Source organism: Pantherophis guttatus, chromosome 7, assembly GCF_059756535.1.
Source record: "Pantherophis guttatus breed Tessera chromosome 7, ASM5975653v1, whole genome shotgun sequence".
Taxonomy (NCBI): domain Eukaryota; kingdom Metazoa; phylum Chordata; class Lepidosauria; order Squamata; family Colubridae; genus Pantherophis; species Pantherophis guttatus.
The window spans coordinates 4619424-4635491 of NC_142069.1; the positions used below are offsets into that span (position 1 = coordinate 4619424).

General features: G+C 46.9%; 1 protein-coding gene across 2 annotated transcripts in view; it reads left to right on the plus strand.

Moving 5' to 3' along the window:
- Positions 1 to 16068, plus strand: part of PLXNA4 (plexin A4) — a 525881-nt gene that overhangs the window by 329069 nt on the left and 180744 nt on the right. For both annotated transcript variants that reach the window (XM_087873566.1, XM_087873567.1), the window contains exon 5: positions 5703 to 5803. In XM_087873566.1, the coding sequence (XP_087729692.1) occupies positions 5703 to 5803 (101 nt within the window). The remainder of the gene's footprint in view (positions 1 to 5702; positions 5804 to 16068) is intronic.

A 16068-nucleotide genomic window follows, 5' to 3' on the forward strand; every position in this document is an offset into this window, starting at 1 on the left:
CATCTGTCTATCATCTATCTGTCTGTCTTTGTCTATCTTTCTATCATCTCTCTTTCTCTATCTCTCCATCCATCCATTCTCTCTCTTTTTCTCTCTTCCCGTATCTGTCTGTCTGTCTGCCTGCCTGCCTGCCTGCCTGCCTGCCTGCCTGCCTGCCTATCTATCTATCTATCTATCTATCTATCTATCTATCTATCTATCTATCATCTCTGTCTATTTGTCTATCTATCTGTCTGTCTATGTCTATCTTTCTATCAACTCTCCCTCTCCATCCATCCATTCTCTCTCTCTCTTTCTTTCTTCCCATATCTATCTATCTATCTATCTATCTATCTATCTATCTATCTATCTATTATCATGTCTATCTGTCTGTCTTTGTCTATCTTTCTATCATCTCTCTTTCTCTATCTCTCCATCCATCCATTCTCTCTCTCTCTCTCTCTTCCCATATCTGTCTGCCTGCCTGCCTGCCTGCCTGCCTGCCTGCCTATCTATCTATCTATCTATCTATCTATCTATCTATCTATCTATCTATCTATCTATCTATCATCTCTGTCTATTTGTCTATCTATCTGTCTGTCTATGTCTATCTTTCTATCAACTCTCCCTCTCCATCCATCCATTCTCTCTCTCTTTCTTTCTTCCCACATCTATCTATCTATCTATCTATCTATCTATCTATCTATCTATCTATCTACTATCTATCATCTGTCTGTCTGTCTTTGTCTATCTTTCTATCATCTCTCTTTCTCTATCTCTCCATCCATCCATTCTCTCTCTCTTTCTCTCTTCCCATATCTGCCTGCCTGCCTGCCTGCCTGTCTATCTATCTATCTATCCATCATCTCTGTCTATCTGTCTGTCTATGTCTATCTTTATATCATCCCTCCCTCTCCATCCATCCATCCATTCTCTCTCTTTCTTTCTTCCCATATCTATCTATCTATCTATCTATCTATCTATCTATCTATCTATCTTCTATCTGTCTGTCTGTCTGTCTGTCTGTCTGTCTGTCTGTCTGTCTATCTATCTATCTATCTATCTATCTATCTATCTATCTATCTATCTATCATCTCTGTCTATCTGTCTGTCTATCTAGGCCTATCTTTCTATCTCTCTCTCTCTCTCTCTCTCTCCATCCATCCATTCTCACTCTCTTTCCCTCTTCCCGTCTCTCTCTCTCTCTCTCTCTCTCTCTCTCTCTCTCTCTCTCTCTCTCTTATCTATCTTTGCATATCACTTGGCGGTGATTCATTGAAAGATGAGAATAGTAAAGGTGATAGTCGACAGGAGAACATTTGAGAAAGGGGATGAGATGGATGGTCTCTTCAGTCCCAAATTCTGGACCAAAGGCCTCTGAAACATTTACAGGGGGGAAAAATTGGTACTTTCTTTCTTTTCTTGAAATATCTGAGCTCAGGCCTGGTGGCGTTATGATTAATTGATAGATTCCTTCACTCCCTCTACTTCTCCTTCACAATTAGACCTATTCCTTTTTTAAAAGGATTTATTTGTATAGCACATACAAATTGTCTGAAATGGTATAGGGTCTCCTTCTTGAGCAGGGGGTTGGACTAGAAGACCTCCGAGGTCCCTTCCAACTCCGTTACTGTGTTATGTTCTGTTAGGAAATGATTAAAGTCCTGGAGACTAAAACATATGAAGAACGGTTGCAGGATTTGGGTTTGGCCAGTCTAGAGAAAAGAAGGACTAGCAGTATTCCATGTATTTGAGGGGTGCCCCCAAAGTAGAGTTGGGGGGGGTCACCCTATTCTCCAAAGCCCCTGAAGGCAGGACAAGAAGCAACGGATGGAAACTCATCAAGCAGAGAAGCAACCTGGAATTAAGGAGAGACTTCCTGACAGTGAGAATAATCAGTCAGTGGAACGGCTTGCCACCAGAAGTCGTGGGTGCTCCATCACTGGAGGTTTTTAAGAAGAGACTGGACAGCCATCTGTCTGAAATGGTATAGGGCACTTTTTTGCCATCGTGTGCCAAAAGTGGGGGGAGCACTGGGGGAGGGGGGCGTGCACGTGCCCACACCCATAATTCAATCCCCCCATGCCCCGCCCCCCTGCACATGTGCACACAACGCCCTTGTGCTGCCCCCACTTTTGACACACAACGGCAAAAAGGTTACCATTGGGCCCAGTAGGCCCATTTTTCGCCCTCCCCACGCTCCAGACGCTTTCTTGGAGCCTGGGGAGGGCAAAAACAGCCTCCCCAACTGCCCTCCACAGGCCCTCCAGAGGCCGGAAATGGCTGTTTCCTGACTTCCGGTGGGCCTGGAATGCCCGAAAATCAGCTGGCCGGAGTGCACTTGCGCGCTGGAGCTGAGCTAGGGTAATGCTCGCGTGCCCACAGATATGGCTCTGTGTGCCAGAGGTTCGTCATCACGGGTATAGGGTCTCCTGCTTGAGCAGCGGGCTGGACTAGATGACCTCTAATCAGGAGGGGGAAACACACTTTCTCTTCTGACCTGAGAACCCACAAAGATCGCCTTGCGTCTCGGCGTTGCAACCAGCCCATTCTCCCCGCCTGCTGGAGAAAATGTCATGTGTGATAAGGAAAGAGCACTTCAAGGTTGGGTAGATGTTATCCGAGATGCTTTTGCCACCAAAATTGGCAACGGGGGAATTTAGAGCTGGCAAAAATGCCATCGAAGCTAGAAGTCCGTTTCAATCAGCCCTCCCAGATCTCAAATGAAGAAGAAGAAGAAGAAAAGCAAAATAAATCTGATTTATTTCTCTGCCTTCAGGAGGCCTCAAAGAGAAATGGATTTCTGGATCGATTCGCCCGAGACACAAAAGACGAAACCTTGTTTTTTTGCAGACACCTGCAGGGGATCCTCGACTTACGACCGTAAGGGAACCTGTCCAGGATGGTTGTAAATCGTAATGGTTGTAAAATAGTGCACCCAAGTCACTGACTCAATTTTATGACCAATTTTAAAATTTGAATATATAAAATACTAAAAGATATTAAAAAGTTAAAAATCTTTTTATAAAAGAGGGAGAAAATCTTTGTTGCTCTTCTCTGCACCCTTTCTAGACTCTCAGCATCTTTTTTACATCGTGGCGACCAAAACTGGATGCAGGATTCCTTACCAAGGCATTATAAAGTGGTAACACTTCACGTGATCCTGATTCTATCCCTCTGTTAATGCAGCCTAGAACTGTGTTGGGTTTTGGGGCAGCTGCAGCACAGAGCTGGCTCATATTTAAGCGATTGTCCACTAGGATGCCAAGATCCCTCTCACAGTTAGTACTATTGAGCAAGGTACCACATATACTGCACCTGCGTATTTGGTTTTTCTTGCCTAAATGCAAGAAAAAACTTACTTTTTTTCTTTTTTAAATGAATTTGGTTTCTCCAGTGGCTTTGCTTGTCAGAAGGTTGCAAAAAATGTGATATTTGTAACCCGGGACACTGCAACCGTCATAACTATGAATCTGTTTTCAAGCACCCGAATTTTGATCCCATGCCCACGGGGGATGCTATAATGGTCGTAAGTGTGAAAAACTGGCCATAACTCACTTTTTTTTTCCAGTGCCGTTGTAACTTCAGACGGTCACTAAACAAATAGTTGTGATCGAGGATTGCCTGTCTAACAAAATGGGCTAAAATTTTTTGGCTACAATACACAAATGCAATCAATGGGAAAATATGTGGTTGAAAGAATTGACGTTTAGATTAAGTTCCAGTCCTAAAGAGAATTTTTTTTATTAAATGAAGTGGCATGGTAATATGACGCCAGAATGGTCTAATCTAAAATGTATAAAGATACTTCAAATTTATGCTGGAGATATGGACCATCTAAAGGGACACTTTATGAAGTTTTGTGGACATTTAAAAGAGCAAAAAAGAAAATTGGATGCAAATACATGCACGAATTCAGAAGACTTTAAAATACAATTAGAACCAGAGGCTGTTCTTTTGGGATTAACGGATAGACAGCTTGAAATAAATCACGGAGGCTTCATTTTATATATGACAACTGTGGCGAGATTATTATATGCTCAAAAGTGGAGAGGTTTGACACTCTCCACAATGGAGGAAGGATTGGTGAAGATGATGGAACTCGCAGAGAAATCTCCAGTGACTTCCTTGATTAAAGAAATGACAATATCTACATTTATGACTGACTGGAAACCCCCTTATAGACTTTTTGCATGACACGGAAAAAAAAAATCGACCTATGATTTGTGGGTCTGATGGTTTGGAGAGGGGGGGAGGAAATCACGTAGTAGAAAAAAAAGTGAGATTTTCTTTTTGTAACTCAAGGAAGAGAAAACTTTGCAATTGCACTTGCTGCAAAGAAAATTAGAAGCTTTTCTTTCTATCTTTTTTTCTGCAAATTTACCATTTCCTTTTTTTCCCCCTTTTTACTTTCTTTCTTGACTCTATTAGGTTTATATACCATGGATGGATGGATGGATGGATGGATGGATGGATGGATGGATGGGTAGGTAGATGAAAGATAGATAGCCAGAAGGAAGAGAGAGAGAGAGAGAAGAAAAGAAAGAAAGAGAAAGAGAGAGAGAGAAAAGGAAGGATGGAAGGCAGGCAGGCAGGAAGGAAGGAAGTTAGCTAGATAGCTGGATGGATGGATGAATGGACGGACGGATGGAGAGACAGATGATAGATGATAGATGATAGATGATAGATGATAGATGATAGATAGATAGATAGATAGATAGATAGATAGATAGATCAATCGATCTACTATTAAGTAACTTCATCAGTCCTGGGAGGACTCATCAGTGCTAGATGAGTATGGGGTTTGCTCAGTGGGGAAATCCAATTTTTTTTACTACCGGTTCTGTGGGTGTGGCTTGGTGGGCGTGGCAGGGGGAGGATACTGCAAAATCTCCATTCCCACCCCACTCCAGGGGAAGGATAGTGCAAAATCCCCAATCCCACCCCACTCTGGAGGAAGGATAGTGCAAAATCCCCATTCCCTCCCCACTCCGGAGGAAGGATAGTGCAAAATCCTCATTCCCAACCCACTCTGGGACCAGCCAGAGGTGGTATTTGCCAGTTCTCCAAACTACTCAAAATTTCTGCTACCAGTTCTCCAGAACCTGTCAGAACCTGCTGGATTTCACCCCTGGGTTTGCTCTTATTTTTATATACTCGTGGCTTGCCCTGTCAGTGTGGGTGGAAGTATTCTTGGTGGTTTCTTAATTGGAATGTTGTTTACCGTTTGCTTGTATGAATTGGTAGTTCCTTGATTGAGGTATTATTTACTTCTGATTGTTCATCTAGTGTTGATCTTGGTGTTATCTCTTCTTTACTTGGCGTTGATTGCTGGCGAGGAGGGGCTTTGGTCCTTTTGTTTCCTGTTTAGCTTTTGGACTGTCTCTTTTCAATGGTATGTAGACATTGTTTATCTCTACGTGCCTGTTGATGGCTCCTGTATCTGAGTGCTCCCTGCTCGTTTTTTCCCCAAGCCAGACATCACTCTATACAAAAGGTTTATATTCAACTTAAGCCTGCAAATCACAGCTTGTTTGTTTTGGCTTCCATGATAAAATTGTTGCTGAATTTGGAGTCCTACCAACTTATTCTGATCATGAACCTGAGATATTTCCCCAAGGTTGGGCATTAACAGCCTTGACGGACCCGACATTAACAGGTTAGGAATCTGTGTGACTTGTTCCGAATTGTTAAAATTTCTCTTTCCTTTTTGTCCCCCACAGCTTATCCGTGTACCGGTGGAGTCTTGCGAACAGTACAAAAGTTGTAGCGAGTGCCTGGGCTCAGGGGACCCCCACTGCGGATGGTGTGTGCTTCACAACATGTAAGTGTGACTCGCCGGGACCAGAGAAGACGGTGGCACGCATCCTTTTCTCTTCTCTTCCTCTCCCGTCTCACCTTTTCTCACCCTCGTGCGCCAAAGCCACCGAAGCTGCAAATGGAGAGGCCCATCCTCCAGGGAGATGGAAAGCTGGGTCATTGGGAATGGACCTCTCGGCTTGGAAAGAGACAAGGAGGAGAGGGAGGAAAAGGTTGGGGACTTCTGCTAAAGCATAGCTGTCTTTGCTGATTGGTTGTTTGGAAAGGCTGCACCTTCCCCATTCCTAACATCTCAGTGGGAGGCTGGGAGTTCTAGTCCCACCTTAGGCATGAAAGGCGATTGGGTGACTTTGGGCCAATCACCAGGAGGCTGTGAGTTCTAGTCCTGCCTTAGGCATGAAAGTTGATTGGGTGACTTTGGACCAATCACCAGGAGGCTGTGAGTTCTAGTCCCGCCTTAGGCATAAAAGATGATTGGGTGACTTTGGACCAGTCACCAAGAGGCTGTGAGTTCTAGTCCCGCCTTAGGCATGAAAGTTGATTGGGTGACTTTGGACCAATTGTCAGGAGGCTGTGAGTTCTAGTCCTGCCTTAGGCATGAAAGGTGATTGGGTGACTTTGGGCCAATTGCCAGGAGGCTGTGAGTTCTAGTCCTGCCTTAGGCATGAAAGGTGATTGGGTGACTTTGGACCAATTGTCAGGAGGCTGTGAGTTCTAGTCCTGCCTTAGGCATGAAAGGTGATTGGGTGACTTTGGGCCAATTGCCAGGAGGCTGTGAGTTCTAGTCCCGCCTTAGGCATGAAAGGTGATTGGGTGACTTTGGACCAATCACCAGGAGGCTGTGAGTTCTAGTCCCGCCTTAGGCATGAAAGTTGATTGGGTGACTTTGGACCAATTGTCAGGAGGCTGTGAGTTCTAGTCCTGCCTTAGGCATGAAAGGTGATTGGGTGACTTTGGGCCAATTGCCAGGAGGCTGTGAGTTCTAGTCCTGCCTTAGGCATGAAAGGTGATTGGGTGACTTTGGACCAATTGTCAGGAGGCTGTGAGTTCTAGTCCCGCCTTAGGCATGAAAGGTGATTGGGTGACTTTGGACCAATTGTCAGGAGGCTGTGAGTTCTAGTCCAACCTTAGGCATAAAAGATGATTGGGTGACTTTGGACCAGTCACCAAGAGGCTGTGAGTTCTAGTCCCACCTTAGGCATGAAAGGTGATTGGGTGACTTTGGACCAATCACCAGGAGGCTGTGAGTTCTAGTCCCACCTTAGGCATGAAAGGTGATTGGGTGACTTTGGACCAATCGTCAGGAGGCTGTGAGTTCTAGTCCCACCTTAGGCATGAAAGGTGATTGGGTGACTTTGGACCAATCACCAGGAGGCTGTGAGTTCTAGTCCCACCTTAGGCATGAAAGGTGATTGGGTGACTTTGGACCAATCACCAGGAGGCTGTGAGTTCTAGTCCCACCTTAGGCATGAAAGGTGATTGGGTGACTTTGGACCAATCACCAGGAGGCTGTGAGTTCTAGTCCCACCTTAGGCATGAAAGGTGATTGGGTGACTTTGGACCAATCGTCAGGAGGCTGTGAGTTCTAGTCCCATTTTAGGCATGAAAGGCAGCAGGGTGACTTTGGACCAATCATCGTGAGGTGGTGAATTCTAGTCCCGCCTTAGATTTGAAAGGCAATTGGGTGACTTTGGACCAATCGTGAGGAGGCTATGAGTTCAAATCCCACCTTAGGCGCAAAAGTCGATTGGGTGATTTTGGGCCAATCGCCAGGAGGCTGTGAGTTCTAGTCCCTAACCCTAACCTCTGTGATTGCTGATTTGAATGGTTCTTTTGAATGCTTTAATGCTGTAAGCTGCCCAAGGAAAGTCCTTGGATACGGGATGGGCAGCAAATAATTTTTATAAACAAAGAAACTTTAACTCCACCTTGTTGAATGGCACCTACCTGGGAGAAAAAGAACAATGGTTTTGTGGGGAGGAAGTGAGATGACCTGGAAGCAACGGGTGCTACCCGCCCTCTTTGATTCAATGCTTTCTGGGGGAAAAAAGGCCTTTTTGGGGGGGTGGAGGAATGACCCCCCACCCAGGGAGAACACTTTCTTTTCCTCCAAGCCTCGGTGGAAACCTGAGGTCCCGCTTTTTGTGTTCTCCACATGGAGCCTCTTCAGAACTATGGCCTAGAGAAGCAATTTGCAGCTTAGTCAATTTCAAAGGCGATCCCAGGGCGCTGGCAGTCAGCGTGTAGAAAAAACGGCAGTGGGCCAGTTGCGGCTGCCTATTCACGGAGACGCAACCACAGGCCTCTTTCCTTTCTCCGTTCTCTGCGCCGCTCACGATACCGGCTTCTTCTTCCTCCCCCACTTCCCCCCGATTCTATAGTTAAGAGAATTGATTTGTCCAACTTTTCGGTCTTCGCTGTGCAGGAGGAAAGGTGTCCTGGTGTGCAGCGGGCATAGATGAAGTTGGAAAGCAGAATGGGGGGGGGGAAAGGATGTTGATTTCTATAAGGCAAACATGGAAATTTGGAAGAAAATGGGCCTTAAAAGTTTTGTGTTAGCTGGCACCTGACATTTAGATCTTCTGTTCGGCGTCCGAGAAAGACGACCATGCTGTGTTTCCCCGAAAATAAGACCTCCCTGATCCTATAAAATAAGCCCAATCAGGCTTTTGAGCGCATGTGCTAAAACAAGCCCCACCCAGAAAATAAGCCCTCCCTGAAAATATTTAAGCACATGCAAATCGGTCCCCGCCATTTTCCTCTGGTTAGGTTCTGAAAGCAAGTTGCACCGCTGATTAATTGTTCTAACTACCCTGTTTCCCCGAAAATAAGACATCCCCTGATAATAAGCCCAATCGGGCTTTTGAGCACATGCACTAAAATAAGCCTCCCCCCCGAAAATAAGCCCTCCCTGAAAATATTTAAACGCAGAGCTGGAAATCAGGTAAGACGGCAAGAGGAGCCCCATCTTGCTCCACGCGCCCCAAAATAATAAGACCTCCCTGAAAATAAGGCCAAATGCTTATTTTGGGGTTCAAAAAAATATAAGACAGGGTCTTATAACACGGTATTAGATGAAGGAGTTCAGTTTGTGTGAATGAATGAAGTTGAATCTATATGTCTCAGGATAATGTTGCAGGATCCAATCTGGGTCAGTCATGGGGGGGGGGTGTTGTGCGTGCATGCCCACACCCATAATTCTATGTGCCTTGCCCCTGCCTTGCCCCTGCGCATGTGCGCGCAACCCCCCCACTGCCCCCGCACCTGGCATGCGATGGCACGGTAGGCCCGTTTTTTGCTCTACCTAGCCTCCGGAGTCTGGGGAGGGCGAAAATTGCCTCCCCCCCCGAGGCCCTCTGGAGGCTGAAAACGGCCCATTTCCAGTGATCCCACTGGAAGTTGGCAAACGGGCCATTTCTGGTCTCCGGAGGGCCTCCAGGGGGGATGGGGAAGGCTGTTTTTGCCCTCCCCAGACTCCTAGAAAGGCTCTGGAGGCTGGGGACAACAAAAAACGGGACTTCTGGTTCCACCGGAAGTTGGCAAATGGGCCGTTTCCAGCCTTCGGAGGGCCTCGGGGGGGGGTGGGGAAGGCTGTTTTCGCCCTCCCCAGACTCCTAGAAAGGCTCTGGAGGCTGGGGAGAGAGAAAAACGGGCCTTCAGCACCACCACCCCAAGGTGCTCAGGAGGCAGGAAACAGCCTGTTTCCCTACTTCTGGTGGGCCCAGAAGGCCAAAAAATCAGCTGGCTGGTGCATGCAGGCATGCTGGAGCTGAGCTCACGTGCCCACCAATATGGCTACGCATGCCACCCGCGGCACGCGTGCCATACGTTTGCCATCACGGTCCTATATCATTTCAGACAAATGGCTGTCCAATCTCTTCAGTGCTGGAACACCCACAATTTCTGGAGTCAAGTTGTTCCACTGATTAATTGTTCCCAGCCGTGTGACTCATTTAACAACTGCTTGACAAGTTGCGTGATTCGCTTGACAACAGTGGCAAGAAAGGACGTAAAATGGTTCTGAGCTCACTTAACAAATCTCTTGCTTAGCAATGGAAAGTTTGGGCTCCAGTGGGGCCATAAGTCAAGGAACACCTGTACTTCACATCTTTCCAAACGGAAAAGGAGAATTTTTATTTTTTACTCCTGGGTCACCGTAACCTCCCTTGGTCTTCTCCTCAGCGAAGACCTGGCTAGAATGGAGGCGTCTTTTTCACGATCTTAACTCAGTCCTAATGTTGGCTGAAGTTTCTTACAACCATCGCTGGAACTTCCTTCCACTGAAGGAAGAAACAAACAAAGTTTGTGGTGGGGAGGGAAATAGTGGTATGCCCGGCACCCACTTCCTTTTCTGACCTCCTGGCTGCTTCCAGATAGCTTCTTCTGAAGCTCCCCTCCAAAGCGGGAAAAACACTCTTGAAGCAGCTGATCATCTTAGATATTTCCAGAGGTCGCGAGAGAAGGTTTTAATTGCGTCTTTTTAAACTTTCTCTCTCCCCCTTTTCCGTTGCCTCGTCCGTGGAAATAAATACCATCTGGTCTCAGCGGGTAATTCAATCCCGCTGCTCGTAGACTGTCCTCAATTGATCGACCTCGGATTTACCTTTTTTTTTTTGGTCAAAGTTTTGCGATTGAGTAAGCCGGCTTGCAGGTAATCCAAGCTCTCTTCAGAGGCCTTCGATAAAAATCAAGAGTCTTTGAAGGTCTTTTTACAGCCGCTTGACTTTTAAGATGAGATCTCCTTTGGGTGCCCAAGTTTGTTAGCTATCTCACAACTTTCTCTCTCTCTCTCCCCCCACTCTCTCCCTCCCTCTCCCTCTCTCCCCCTCCCACTCTCTCTCTCTCTCTCCCCCTCTCCCTCCCTCCCTCTCCCTCTCTCTCTCTCTCCCTCCCCCCCTCCCTCCCTCCCTCTCTCTCTGTGTCTGTGTCTGTGTGTGCAACTCTTTCGGCCTGAAGGCAGGACAAGAAGCAGTGGATGGAAACTTGTCAAAGTGAGATCCAACCTAGAGGCATGTCCTCGCAGCGAGAACAATTACAGTCAGAATCAAAATAGAGCTGGAAGGGTCCTGGGAGGTCTACTCCTGGTTCAGCCCAGTTCCGCCGAGCCGGTAGCATCACCGAACCGGTTCTGCCCCCCCACCCCCGCCTACCCCATTATTCTTACCTTTTATTTGGCCCCACCCCCAATCTATTGCTGCCTCCTGAGTCCCAGCTGATCAGCTAGAAGGAAAAAAACTGTTTAAACTCTTGCCGTGGGGCTTCAAAGGGCCGCCCTACAGCTGATCAGTGTTAAAAGGCAGTCTGGTGGTAGACCGGTGCCTCCAAAAACAAATGAGTAGACCGGTGCCTCCAAAAACAAATGAGTAGACCGGTGCCTCCAAAAACAAATGAGTAGACCGGTGCCTCCAAAAACAAATGAGTAGACCGGTGCCTCCAAAAACAAATGAGTAGACCAGTACAGCTCTGCAAGCAGTTAAAAGCCTGGTAGACCAGTACCCCTGCTAAATCCTAAAGAATTGCCACATGACCATCAAGCCACGCCCACAAAACAAGCCATGCCCACAGAACCGGTAGTAAAAAATTTTAGAACCCATCCCTGGTCTTGCGTAGCAACAGAAATTTGGGGCTCAGTTGTGATGGAAAAAGATGAAACTGTGATCTTGGGTTTTACCAGTTAGATAGATTTGTTGTTACAGAAATGGCTAGTTTCTATTAGTATGACAAATTAAAAAGGTGAAGGAGTCGGAAGTCAGTGCCTTATTTTTTCTTTTTCTCTTCCTTTCCCCCACTATTCCCTTCCCCCTTTCCTTCCCTAATTTCCCTAATATTTGCTTTTGTATTCTCTTTGTATGTTACATTATAAACTAATAAAACTTTAAAAAAAAAAACCATCCAGTGCAGGGGTGAAATCCAGCAGGCTCTGACAGGTTCTGGCGAACCGGTAGCGGAAATTTTGAGCAGTTCGGAGAACCGGCAAATACCATCTCTAGCTGGCCTCAGAGTGGGGTGGGAATGGAGATTTTGCAATATCCTTCCCCCAGGAGTGGGGAGGGAATGGGGATTTTGCAGTATCCTTCCCCTGCCACGCCCACCAAGCCACACCACAACCACCAAGCCACTCCCACAGAACCAGTAGTAAAAAAAAATTGGATTTCACCACTGCTCCAGTGGCAACATAGGCTGTAAAATGGGGACAAACTCACAACTGTCTCGCTTGGCAGCAGGACATTTGGGCTCAATTGTCTTGGTAGTACAGTGGTCTAAAGCACCCTGTTATTAAGACCAGCTGCCTGCAGTTACTGCAGGTTCGAATCTCGCCAGGCTCAAGGTTGACTCAGCCTTCCATCCTTTCTAAGGTAGGTGAAATGAGGAGCCGGATTGTGGGGGCAATAAGCTGACTTTGTATAAATATACAAAAGGATGAAGGCTATTGTTTAGCGCATTGTAAGCCGCCCTGAGTCTCCAGAGAAGGGCGGCATATAAATCAAATTAAAAAAAAAAAATGTGCTTGCAAGTCGAGGATTACCTGTACATATAGGCTGCAAAACCCTGAATGACCTATAGGGGGCACCCAGGAGCATTGTCTTGTCTTTGGTCTGCCCTCTAGTGGACGTCTCGATTTTGCCTCGCTTATCACCACCTCCAGGATGCCCTGCTGAGGTCAGACAACGTCGGATCTGCTGTTATTTTCTCTCCTTACGGATGACCAGGATAATAACACACGGCTTGTCAAACTCCTTCTGCTGACGTGTCCGTCTTTGGAAGAAAATCAGTCATGTTATGATGGATGGACAACTGAACGACGGGGGAACAAATCCATCTGAACCACGGGGTGGTTTTCGGGGGGGAATTGTTTTCTGTCGGATTCGCTGGCAATTTCTAGTGTCTCTGTGTCGGCGGATCAGGTGCCAGGGAGAGAAAATAGCGCTCCAGAGAGAGGTCGTTTCTGCTGCTTTCGGTTCTACCTGCGCTTCAATTTTCCATCATTCTTGATAGCGTCAAGACTTCGGACAGGATGGGGGATGCCCCGAACTCCCGTCGTCGCCCTGAACTAATGTCTCTGGACCTTTACAAGTCCTTCTCTATCTCTGGTTTATTTAGCAAGCCGGGTCTTGGGGTATCTTCTTCGTAGCCTCGAAGGGGTTTTGATGCGTCGGTTCCGAAGATGCCCCAAAATTCATTTAGCTGCCTGCCTTCATGCAAGACGTGTCACTCGGTTTCTATCTCAAATCATTTTTGTTCTGGCAGCGGTCCAATGAACTGGACCGTGCGTGGGCTGGCTTCATACAAGCTTTTAAGCCATATGCCACACCGACTAGCACGTTCTACCCTGGTGTGGACGAAACCTTTAAGTGACCTTGTTAAGTATGTTATATGAATAGAGAGCTACCTTTCTCCCAAACATCCTATATTCTACTGGCATGTAGACAAACCCCTTCCTTCCTTCCTTCCTTCCTTCCTTCCTTCCTTCCTTCCTTCCTTTTCTTCCTTCCTTCCTTCTCTCCCTCCCTCCCTCCCCATCCCTCCTTCCTTCCTTCCTCCCACCCTCCCTTCTCTCCTCCCTCCCTCCTTCTTTCCTCTCTCCCTTCCTTCTCTCCTTCCTTTCTTTCCACCCTCCTACCTTCCTCCCTTCTCTCCCTCCCTCCCTTCTTTCTCTCCTTCCTCCCTCCCCCCTCCCTCCCTTTCCTCCCTCCCCATCCCGCCCTCCCTTTCCTCCCTCCCCATCCCTCCTTTCTTCTTTCCTTCCTCCCTTCTCTCTTTCCTCCCTCCCTCCCTTCCTCCCTCCCTTCTCTCCTTCCTTTCTTCCTTCTTTCCTCCCTCCCTCCTTCCTTCCTTCCTTCCCTCCCTCCCTTCTCTCCTCCCTCCCTCCTTCTTTCCTCTCTACCTCCCTTTTCTCCTTCCTTCCCTCCCTCCTTCCTTTCTTCCTCCTTTCTCTCCCTCCCTCCCTTCTTTCTTTCCTTCCTTCCTCCCTCCCTCCCTTTCCTCCCTCTCCATCCCTCCTTCCTTCTTCCCTTCTCTCTTTCCTCCCTCCCTTCCTTCCTCCCTTCTCTCCTCCCTTTCTTCTTTCTTTCCTCCCTCCCTCCCTCCCTCCATTCCTTCCAGTGAGGAGAATTAACCAGTGGAACAGCTTGCCACCAGAAGTTTTGGGTGCTCCATCACTGGAGGTTTTTAAGAAGAGACTGGATAGTCACTTGTCTGAAATGGTATCGGTATCTCCTGCTTGAGCAGGGGGTTGGGCTAGAAGACCTCTAAGGTCCCTTCCAGTTCTATTCTGATTGATAATTCCCGTCATCTCCCATCTTTCTGGCTGGTGGCAAATGGGACTGTGAGATGTGTAGCTCAGCCTCACCTGGACAGCACCATCCTTGCCTGCCTATTGTCGAGTCTTGGCTTTTGAGAGGGGGCAGATGGGAAAAACCCAAATTCCATTTCCAGTGTCAATTCTTCGCTTCAGTGACTTAGCTGGCTGGGCTGGAGAAAATTGAGAGTTGGATGCCAAAGCCTCTTCCCGGATTCATCCGAAACCAGATAGGGGAAAACCTTCCGAGTTGCATCTTAGGTGCAAATTAAATCAGCAGAAACCGGAGGCAGCCGTGACTGGCAAAGCTGACTTCTCAATTGAATTGCTTTTTTTGCTGGGGATTGTCCGTCGGCGTGGGGGAAACAACAAGGTCTCTGCCCGTTGTTAGGAATTAATTTTGGGGGGGGACTTAATTGTGCTTCTGCTGAACCCATCTTCTTCCAACGCTTTCCTCCTTCCGTCAGCCCTCGCTTTCTAATTTTCCACTTGGCTGAGGTTTCTTTGGGTGGAGAAAGTTGGGACTCGGGAAACCTCGGCAGAGGCTGCTGTCATAAAGTGGATTATCTCCTGGACCCATTGAGTTGAATAATAATTGTTTTTTGCCTCGCCCGACGCCCAGCACCGTATTCCAATGATGCTTAGAACATGTTGTGTTGGGCTGGGGTGAAAGTCGGGGTGCTAAAAAGGAGCTGGAGTTAGGGGAGGTCCCCAGCTCCATAGCTGTTCCCAATGGAGAATAACAGAATAACAGGGTTGGAAGTGATTTTGGAGGTCTTCTAATCCAACCTCCTGCTCAGACATGAATCCCTATTCTACACATAGTCCTCAATTTACAATTTGGGACAAATGTCTGTTCGATTTCTTCTTCAAAACCTCCTGTGATGGAGCACCCACAACTTCTGGTGGCAAGCTGTTCCACTGGCTAATTGTTCTCACTGTCAGGACATTTCTGCTTAATTCCAGGTTGCTTCTCTCCTGGATTGGTTTCCATCCGTTGCTTCTTGTCCTGCCTGCAGGTGCTTTGGAGAATAGCTTGACTCCCTCTTCTCTGTGGCAACCCCTCAAATATTGGAAAACTGATAGATAGATAGATAGATAGATAGATAGATAGATAGATAGGTAGGTAGAGATAGATAGATAGATAGATAGATAGATAGATAGATAGATAGATAGACGGATGAATCCTAGATAGATGGGGGCAATTGGATGGATGAATAGAGATAGAGACGAATGGATGGATGAATGGATGGATGGACGGACGGATGGCTCCTAGATAGATGAGGGAGATTGGATGGATGGCTAGAGATAGATAGATAGAGACGGATGGATGGATGAGGGAGATTGGATGGATGGATGGATGGATGGATAGAAAGATAGAAGTAGATATATAGTAGATAGATGGATGAATGGAGGGATGGATGGATAGATGGATCCTAGATAGATGAGGGAGATTGGATGGATGGATGGATGGATGGACGGACGGATGGATGGACAGATGGATGGACGGATAGATAGACAGACAGACATAGAGGTAGAGGTAATTATATATGTTATCTCCTTGGTTAGTTTCCATCCATTACTTCAATGGATGGAAGCAATGGGTGGAAACTTATCAAGGAAAGAAGCAACCTAGAACTAAGGAGAAATTTCCTGACAGTTAAAACAATTAACCAGTGGAACAACGTGCCTCCAGAAGTTGTGAATGCTCCAATACTGGACATTTTTAAGAAGAGGTTGGATAACGGTTTGTTTGAAGTGGTGTAGGGTTTCCTGCCTATGCAGAGGGTTGGACTAGAAGACCTCCAAGGTCCCTTCCAACTCTGTTGTTCTGTATTCGTCGACCAGGCTAGAAACTTCCTCGGAGGTACCTGATATGGATCCTTGGCATATTTCTAGGTGTTTTTTTTTACTAACTGCATTGCAGAGGCTGAAGAAGTATCTTCACATCCTGTGATCTTGGGCTGGAT